We start from the raw sequence: 9968 nt of genomic DNA on the forward strand, positions 1-9968 counted from the left end.
AACAATAAAACCGACAGTTCTGAAATGCAGGAAAACAACCCAGCATTTCTTCAGTATTTTGTGATTGTTCCCCACTAAACTCACTCCCTGGTGTGGTTCTGTCCATTCATTTTGTCAGAAATAACTAACTTGTTCCTGCTAAAAGTGCTTTTATGTTGGACAGTTTGAGTTTGCTGTAGTGCTACGCTAACAGATGCCGTTTTGATTGAACTCCAGTCAGTCGTTTACCGTTTTAACGTCTTAATATAACCATTTTTAAACCGGCGCTCTATGAAGCTGACAGAAAGCTACCACAGCCAATAGTCTCTCTTACTGCTAATGTTTCAGAAACCTGGCATGTAAAAAGATACCGATCATTTAAAAGTGCCTTTACTGGCAACGTTAAGATACCTAGAATCAAATCGAGATATTTCGTCAATTGTCAAGTTCTGAAATAGAACTTTTAAAGACTGACGATATTTAGTCATTTTTAACGTTTTATGGTTTAATTCATTTCTTATGCATTCATTTTTATGGATACTGATGAATRTTAATTGTGAAATGTATTTTCCTTGTACCCCACTGTACTAAATATCAAACATCCACATGTACTTTCTGCCTTAATTATTTTACAATAAAATCTTTGTTCATTTTACTTMTTTTCATGTCTTAAATAGATTTTAAAAATACTCATCATAGCKCCTCTAAAAAATTGTCTAATTGATAGATGTACAACTTCAATCCCATTTCCTGCCCACTCATATTTCTGGAAACCATAAACATGAAAAGTTTTTCTCTCTGTATTTGTGTATTAAACCTCTTACTGTGAATTATGTTGCAGTTATATTTAAATGTGTTTCTTCTGATAAGCAAATTCTAAATTAATTAGTTAATTTGAAAACAAATGGAATAGATTTAAATGTAGGTATTTAGTATAAAAATTTGAGAGCTTGCAAAATCTGGCCTGGCTGGTTATTATGGTGGCAAAGTGCTTATAAATGATGGTTGTATGTGTGGAACATTCAGCAATAGGGTGAAATAAGTTTGGAAGCAGTTTCAACGAGAATTAGCAACAGCAGTCTAAAAGATTGTTTTCTTGAAACATATACACTTATGATTATGTGATGATTTTACCACCAAGYAAAAATCACATCTTTAGAACTGTTTTGCTMTGTGTAGACCTGTCTTATCCAACTTAGCTAGCTTACAAAGGTTGTGTGCTAATTTGTCAGTTTGATATGGAATATGAAATATTCAATAAACCTACTCAAACATCATTTGGACTACATTGGTGGATTTGGATTTAGTCAACTGAATAAATTTCAAAATGTCTTTACATACCACCCTACATTGACCTACATTAAATACTTCTGATACTGGCGGTAGCAGACATTGCTGCATGTGTTGCCAGAGTTATGCTTATTGCCTGTTCTCCATTAGCGATATGTCACAGTTCAGTCGCAAAAAGTACACATATCATATGTGTGTATATTTTACATCATAATTGCAAACTCATAGCTGTATTCTGGACACAATTGGGATAAAGAACATTAGTAATAATTTCAAAGTTCAGATGTTTTGTAACCTGGTAAAAAACCAGCTGGTTCTACGTTTTGCTTTGTAAAGAAGGTCTGGGCTCTTGAGAAAYGATCACTTCCTGCTAGACATTTTGTGAGAATATACCAAGAAGCTAACACAGACAACAGCGTTTGACAATTGCAGACTAAAATTCACTCAACATTCATTTAGCATTATTTTCATAAAACATGTCAGTGGAAAATATATTGCTTTGCTGTAAAACTGCATTTAAATAAAAAACCTTTATTTAGAACATTTAATAAAATGGATGAATRAATACCTTTTGATGGTCATGACAGTTCAGGCTCAAGTCTATCAGTGTAAAGACAAGATTTKTAGGTCTCTTGAACAAAATTCAGGGAGAATAAAGAAAACGAGAGAAAAAAAAGCCTWAAGTGCTTATGAAAGTCAAGTGGAGAAGATTTTCTGTCYGATGCTAAATAAGTGCAGCAGAAATTCCCCAAATGTGAAAATTCAAAGATGCCCTGAAACCGCTGAGGTCTTGTTGCTGAAAACATCTGGCTGTGAGAACTTTCCATAGCCTTTAGGCCCACAGGGTCTTCAGGAGGTTAACTGGAGGTCAACCATGGGTGTTGAAGGCACTGTGCAGCAGTTGCCCTTCTCTCTGTGTGATAATCCAGCATATGGAGAAGGAAGTTTGAGAATTCAGAGGCCTCCTCTAGCAGAAAGTTATATTTCTCCACCAGAACGTCATAAAGTCTCCACGGCTTCACTGGACCAACACGACGGAGATTACCTACACAGCAACATGCAGTGAAAAAACAGGTTTTATTTTAAAAATTGAGCTAAACTTTAGTTTAAAGAAGAAGGTGTGGTTGTACCTCTTCGGTCGAAGTATTCAGCTGAATGTTTGCCTGACTGGAGAACATCTGGAGGAATTCTGCCAAGCAGCTCGACGATTTGGCCGATGTGGTCTGAGGTGGACGGAGGCACCACAGACGTTACGCAACACACACACAGTTTCAGGACAAATTAGCATCTCCAGCTACAATGAAGGCGTGCGGTAATCCCATTTAGTCCCATGTCGGTGCATGCCTCCTCTCTCCGTTTGTGTCAGCTCGCTGAATTAAACCCACCTTCCTCCAGGGACATGGACTCGCCGGCTTTGGGGTGGAACAAGGAGTCTCCAGTGACCAACTCGAAGACCTGGGAGAATCCAGGGGAACATTCAGGGTTACATGTGTGGCTAGTTAAAAATCCATTCCGATCTGTGACACTGCTTTCTGTTTTTTTAACCAAACTAAACAGTTTCACAAAACATTACTTTCCTAATCTATTATTAAATATTAGCTAATTGTTGCTATGGCATTAGCAACCATTGCGAGAGTAAACACGAGTCAAAATCACAGCGGAGCACTTAGGTTCTCCATAGTTATTAACACCTAATGGGTATTTAATGTCAACCGAAATGTATTACCTGAGAAAAACGTATTGTTTAATATTTTAACTTCAGTTGTAATTAATAAATTTAAAGATTCAATTGATATTTAACCCCTGCTATGAACTCCCACAAATGCAAATACCAAAAGTTCCCAAAAAGATATTAGTTCTAGAGGGCAACATGAAAAAAATTGCTTGATGAAGCACACATCATCAAACCGTGGTCAGCTGGTATCTCACCATGCAGGCCACACTCCAGATGTCAGCTGGTGGACCGTACTCAGATCCAAGCTGGACCTCTAGAGACGAGTCTGGATCTCCTCACTGAAATGCTTGTACTGGGTCAGAACAGTGAAGGACAAAACARTCAGACASGACRTCAGAAAACAAYAAATACGGCACTATGACTTTTAGAGTTGTGTGTATAGTTTTGGACTTTCAATACGTTAGTGTTTTATATTATGAATATTTATTAAAATGCTTAGCATTTTAATAGATATTTTTAAAAAATGTCTAAACTATTTTGTGGCCACTAGGGGTCAGCAGACAGCTGTTTAAACATAAAATAGACATATTTGTAAATATGGGGTAAACCTCAAGTGGAAGAAAAGTGTGAGCTAGTGAAGACAGATCACTGCTGTCAGTGAAAAGAGGAGCACTAACCACCCAGCAGGAGCTTCCCAAATCAGCAATCTTCACAGAAATCTTCTTTAACTTGTACAGGTTCACTTCCTCTGTCTCTAAAATTGTCAAACAAATTAGCATTGAACTCAGTTCAGTTTAGATAAATAACTGCTTTCATATTTAAAGCAGAGTAAAAAAAACAAAAAAACAATTTGATTGAGTCAATTTCCCCCCCATGGTGATACATTACATTTTTTATTTTTAATATATATGTTACTGATCTGCAGATGTCAAACTTTCTATATCTGAAGCCTGTAAACAAGTAAACAACTGTGCCTGTGGTCTTGTTCCCCTCTACAGCTGGTAAAGAGACGGAGCTGCTGCCCCCTGCTGGTGTAATATGGCTGTTCTCCTTCAGGTGCAGCAGAATGTTTTCTGGCTTCATGTCTGTGTGGATGATCTTGCATCGAGTGTGAAGATAGTCCAAGCCCTGAAGAACCTGCAGAGAAATGGAGAATTCAGAAAAGACTGATCAAACAAAAACTCCTTTATCATTTGTAGCACCAACTCTTTGCTTTTCTTGAAAATGGTTACAAAAAAATTTAGATTTTTATTTTAAGCTTATAATTGTATATAAATGCAGTCACAGGTTACTTTGGTTTTGTGTTGCTTACCCGAGTGAGTATTTGCTTGACCAAAGGCTGCATCAGGCCTGGATTCCCAAAACAGAGCTGCCAGGTCCTGAGGCTGGGCCCGCAGCTCCAGAACCAGGCACAGGTCTCATCATCCCAGGCTAAGGACAGTTGGATAGGGTGCCTTCACAACAACCCTGTTTAGTCCGCTTTAATAAACCCTAGTTCGTTTGCCTATAAAGTCTGGTTCAGACTTTATATATGAATGTACATTCATACTAATGTACATTCATTCGTATGAATGTACAGTCCATCTCTGATGTGACTGGTTGACGTGAACTCTGGTGCAGTTCAAATATGAAAAAATGTGACTCCACTCTAGATTTAAAAGTGAACTGTACCAGCTAAATGTTGTATTAAGTWTTCAGCTAAAGGTTTGGTCCCTAATTAAACTCAGTCTACTGGACGATCAGGTGTGAAAACAACCATAACCTACATGCTTACACTACAACTCATGTGGAAGCAGGATAATACTGAACACAGAGTCCACACTTTACAATTTGGCCCTCGCTATACATCCTCCGTGCCTAAAGTTCAGAAAGCTAAGTGGAACAAACAAAGGATACGGACCCCGTTGACCCCAGCCAGCTTGAATTCATCAAGCAGCTGAACGATCCTTTGGCTGGAGGGGTGATGGCTAACAGGACCGCTGGACTGATCAACGAGGGACCGGAGAAAAGGAACGGTGAACAGTAAGACAGGAAGTTGTGTTTTCGTGTTGCCATGGACATGCAGACACCAACAAGAAGAGGCTGGAAGCAGAGCTAACGTATCGTAGAATAGCCTGTTCATCCTGTCCCGCCTGAGCGAAGCCTGGACCGCTCTTCAGGACCTTCACAGCAACCCTCTGACCCGACATACCAACACAAACAGCACAGCATTCTGTTTATTATTAGCTGTCGACAAAAATTTGGAAAATATCAATTGAAAGTCTGAAAGTCAATACAGGGACTTGCAAAGAGCGGTTGAAGTTCTTCACCTTTCGTCACAACACAAACACAAACTTTAGTGTGCATCTTTGGGATTTAATGTGACAGACACAAAGCAGTGTACACAAAGTGTTACATGGAGGCAAAAGAAAACTGTTCCTGGACGACTGTCCAGATTCCCCCTATGACTAATCATGTGTAAACCACATGACTCGCATATGGAGGAATGAGACTCTTGTGCTTTACCTTTGTGCCACTGCTGTGCCCCACCCCAATTATTTTACTCTTTCCTTTCCTAAACTAACCTCACCTGAGGTCCATGCAGAGCCACACTGTGGAGAAAAAGCCCCAGCCAAGCTTAGACACCACCTGGTATCTTCGGTTCAAAGAGTCGCCAATCTGGACAGGGTGGTAACCACCTGCAGTAATGGCCCTGTTCCAGTAGGAACATGGCAACAAATGTCTCCCAAAGTAATCTGAATATTAAAAAAACAGGCAAGAAGCCATTTTCACATGGAGAGCTCCTGCTATTTCTGGCCTAGCATCGTCCTTAGAAGCCCTTCCATGACCGTTTGTGAGTAATATGCTCAGACCTGCCTGCAGGACACTGAAGCAAGATGATGAATAATCCTGTTTCTGTCCTCCTTCAACCTGAGCAACGCATGGCATGCTGAGTTTTGTTTTTATTTCTAACAATGTCAAAGAACTTTGAATTGGATCTCTGTTTCCAATAACCCAGAACATGGCATGAGCTAGTGTGTAATTTATGACTGCGTCAGGCGTTTGTCATATCTTGCAGACAGCAGTGCTGAAACCTGCAACACAGAGGAGCACGAAGCGAGGTCAGGTGGAAAAACATGCAGATTGAGGCATGAAAGTGAAGGATCAGCAGTGAGAAGCTACTCAGATGTTAACCAAGCAGTATTGGTCATCTGTGGTTTATAGTAAGAATAATTTACAGTAAAACCGAAACCTTAAAAAGCTCTGCAGCACAACTTATTCTCAGAACAACCTGGTTCAGATCACACTGCCTGTGTTCTCCGGCTTCATGATGGTGGCATAGTGTTGCACTCACATGTTTTGCATGTAACAGTGCTCCTCTGATGCACGTATTAATTTCGGATCGGTGCATCTCTACTACACATACCGTAGCGGTATTCTCTGGGGTCTTCACAGTCCTGACTTTCCGTCATATAGAGCTGATTGGGTTCTCCAGCTGTTCCTAAACACTCAGATGAGCCAAATCTGTTCCTAAAGAACATAAAACAACACAAGAAAGCAAAACACTGGACTCTTTTAGCCTCGTCTTCATTCTACAGGTAAAAGTGTTTGCGTGTCAGTGATGAGTTTCCCCAGTGACCCTCTGCAGTGGAAACTCGTCCYGCTGCCGGGGTCTCAGAAAATCTGCTGTGCCGGAACTTGCACCATTTCTGACTGCTGTAAATCATTTTGCCGTCCGTCCGTGCAACCCGAGAGCTCGCTGTCCCAGCTCCTACCGACACAAAAGAACCCTGCGTGGATGGAAGGACTCTGGTCAAGTCATGTCTGGAAATAATCAGCGCAACTTTGTTCTGTAGTTTTGAAGCATCTGATTGTAAAAATAAATATATTTTTCACATTCTCTACAAGATAAGCAGTTGTCTAAAGCTCTAAATAAGTCACTTCTCTATAATACACCTGATCTGTGTTGAAATGTGTTTCTTCAAGCTTCATTGGTATGAGATGAAATGTTGAGTTTTTGTTCTGAACACAAGTCTGCTTGAAAGGAAACCGTGTATTGGTGCATAAATCAGTAATCTGTCTGACTAAGAAAATATTCCAACATGGAAATTTAACATCAAAATTTATGAAAACCATATTCCATAATTGGTGATTTTGCATAATCCTGCAGTAAAACTCAAAGACAACAAGCAACTGAGGAGTAAGAATATACTCACATGTGACGTTGGATGGCGATCTGGTTTTGGATCTCAGTATCTAACCCTTAAAGTTGTTGGTGGAGATGAAAACCTGGTTTCACGCTGAGACCACAGCCAAATGACCGGTGCCTTCACCTCTGATGCCGCAGCAGATAAACAGAGAGGGTGAAGGTGGGAGCTAGTTTCCAAACATGGAAATGTCCTGCAGACACTGAACTCACCATCCACCAGGCCTTCAGCTGGCTGCTGCCAGGTTTCACTCCCTCCGTTYTTCCTGGCTGGATTTAAACGTGGGGAAAGTCACAGAGGAATGAGAGAGGAGGAATAAGGTCAACAGACTTGAGAGAGCGGGGGACAGCTGGCGAGTTTTTCTTTTTACTCTGGTCTCATGGGAAGGTTGACCTGTGGGCTAAACTTGGCATCAAAGCAGAATCTCCGACCTCTGACAAGATCACAATGAAGTCAGGAGGAAGAAGGTTGCATGAAACATTCCTTCTGGTTTCTGTTAGAATTTGAGAGGTTTTCTATATTTTATGCCACATACATTCAAATGGAGATTACAAAATGCTGTTGAGTAAATAAAATTTCTGTGAAACTAAAAAGGCAGACATTTCAAGCCTCAGCAGAATTATATTTACATTACCTTAAAAATGCATCCTTACCTTTTGACAGAGAGATCACCAATTTATCGGCCAAAATTTGGGAGATTGATCGGSTGATATTTCCACATGAAACCGATCATATCTACCTCTGCATACGTCTGAAAATCAGCCACTGTCCCGTTACCTGCTGCTGTGACAGAGGGCTGACTGACAGACCCGCCCACCAGGTCATATCTGTATGTGTACCGTTAACAATAGTTGCTGTTGCCAACTTGTCAATTTTGTCGAGATATTTAGTGACGTTTTAGACAAAACAATTAATGGAAAAAAATCTGTATTGGCCAAATTTGAATTCAACAGGTGAGGCTTTTTAGAAATTGGTCACTGGTAATTGGCTGGAAAACTGCAATCGGTGCGCCCCTTCTTTGGACCTTTTCCCGTTTTGTCATAACCACAAACTTCTGTGTATTTCAATGTGATTGGGTGTGTTAGCTGACGTGCCTTTGTTTGGCTAACAAACAGGTTGCTAGCTGCGCTCTGCTGTGTGGTGAGGCCGATTTAATGAAACACAAACTGTCAGAACAACAACTAACCTGTTTGTACCTGGTACTATCAATACTTTAAAACAAGCAGATGCTATATAACATTTTTAAATCTGTGTTGGTTACTCTTCCAACTTCACAGGTTAGAATTCTGATGTAGATGGGCGTTGAAGACGACTTATAATTTGGAAGTGAGACATTCTGATTCTGGTGTAAAAATAAATTGCAGCATTGCTTTGTTTGTGAAGCTGACAATTTTGTACAATTTCAATAAGTTGTTATAGAGTGATTCTGGGCATGTGGGTTTATTTAAAGAAAAAAAAAACATTAGCAAAAAACAAACATTTGCAACCATTAAGGAACGGAAACAGCAGTAACTATCTGAAAAGTATCAATTATTTTGCTGCTGACAACTGCAGTTGTTTACATGGGATCAAAGTTTTGTTGCCTATTATGAAATACAGAAAAAGAGCAAGCTGGACACGAACAATGTACAGAGGGAAATAACCAGGAACTACTGAATTAGCTGAAGCATTAACACAGTATAAGATTGTACTCTTATACAGAGTTAGACCTTCGTGATGTAGCACTTGATCTGCAAATATAGACAAAAATCTTTTTTCAGAGGAAAGCAAAAGAAATGAGAAGTTCCAGGAAGGTTTGAAAGTGAGAATTTCCCTCTGGGCTGTAAAATCGCAGCACCTCATTTTAATACAGTTTTAACGACAAAAATAATAAGACTTTAAGTTGTTCTCCTTCAGCTGGTCCACTGGCACTGACAGGCATTACTGTGTAGRTGTTTATTCCCATCCCCATTTATGTCCACAACTCTAATGAAGGGCCAGGCCTGAGCCTGTAGTGGCTGGGACCATTTTATTTTTCCAGAGGGTTGTAATAAGACTCCTTCTGCAGGACAAGGACATGAACTTATTTTTCAGAACAGAAATGTAAGGCCAAGAAATCAGCACGGACTGAAACCCACGCAAGGTTGGATGGATCATGAAGTCTGAGCATTTTTAAACTTCTGATGCAACTTATATATAAATATTCTAAAAAGCATACAAACACAGTTCCTTTTGTGTGTTATTTTGTTGGGATAGACTCACAAATTGGCGAATTGAATTGGCACTGCATGAACAAAATAAATAGGCTTTTCTGGACTTTTCTATTGTTGTTTTTGCCATGAAAGTGTAATAGTTTCAGCATATAGTAAGTTTCTTTATCTGTTAGTCAAAAACTTTCAGCGTTGATGACCAGAAACTTCATATATCTTTTTAATCAGATACATTCAATCACCAGAAAAAAATTATATTTTTTTCCTCACCAATATTAAGTCAGATGAAAATGTTTCTATTTTAGGTCAATTAGCAAATATCAAACTACATGATTACATTTTCCCCCTAAACACCACAATAATTAGTCCATTTTCAAAATGAAAAATAATAAATAAAGTTCCATTAATTTCTGTCATATTTATAAGAATTGCATTTTAAGCTGTATAACTTTGGTTAAACATTTTGGGTTTCCTTCTACAAACTCAAACTGACTCAGGTTTGTAGACCAGCTTGTTAAATTGCTCCTGACGCACTGATAGATTATCACAAACTGATACTGTGATGACTATTTGACATTTTAATACATCTACAACATTAATAAGTCTACAACTGAGCTTCTTAAGAAAGAAAAAGTGCACACATACCTA

At 39.2% G+C, this 9968-nt stretch overlaps 1 protein-coding gene across 1 annotated transcript; it reads right to left on the reverse strand.

The window, feature by feature from the left end:
* Nucleotides 1–1780: 1780 nt before the first annotated feature.
* Nucleotides 1781–7218, reverse strand: LOC103466875 (SRSF protein kinase 3). The gene is given in 14 exon segments (XM_074186858.1): nt 1781–2314; nt 2400–2492; nt 2655–2724; nt 3199–3263; nt 3266–3296; nt 3622–3698; nt 3919–4081; nt 4257–4338; nt 4340–4361; nt 4841–4928; nt 5044–5131; nt 5514–5622; nt 6351–6454; nt 6629–7218. Coding segments are annotated over 14 exon segments (1203 nt in total). The 5' UTR covers nt 6652–7218; the 3' UTR covers nt 1781–2126.
* Nucleotides 7219–9968: the final 2750 nt, after the last annotated feature.

Source organism: Poecilia reticulata, linkage group LG7, assembly GCF_000633615.1.
Source record: "Poecilia reticulata strain Guanapo linkage group LG7, Guppy_female_1.0+MT, whole genome shotgun sequence".
Classification (NCBI taxonomy): Eukaryota; Metazoa; Chordata; class Actinopteri; order Cyprinodontiformes; family Poeciliidae; genus Poecilia; species Poecilia reticulata.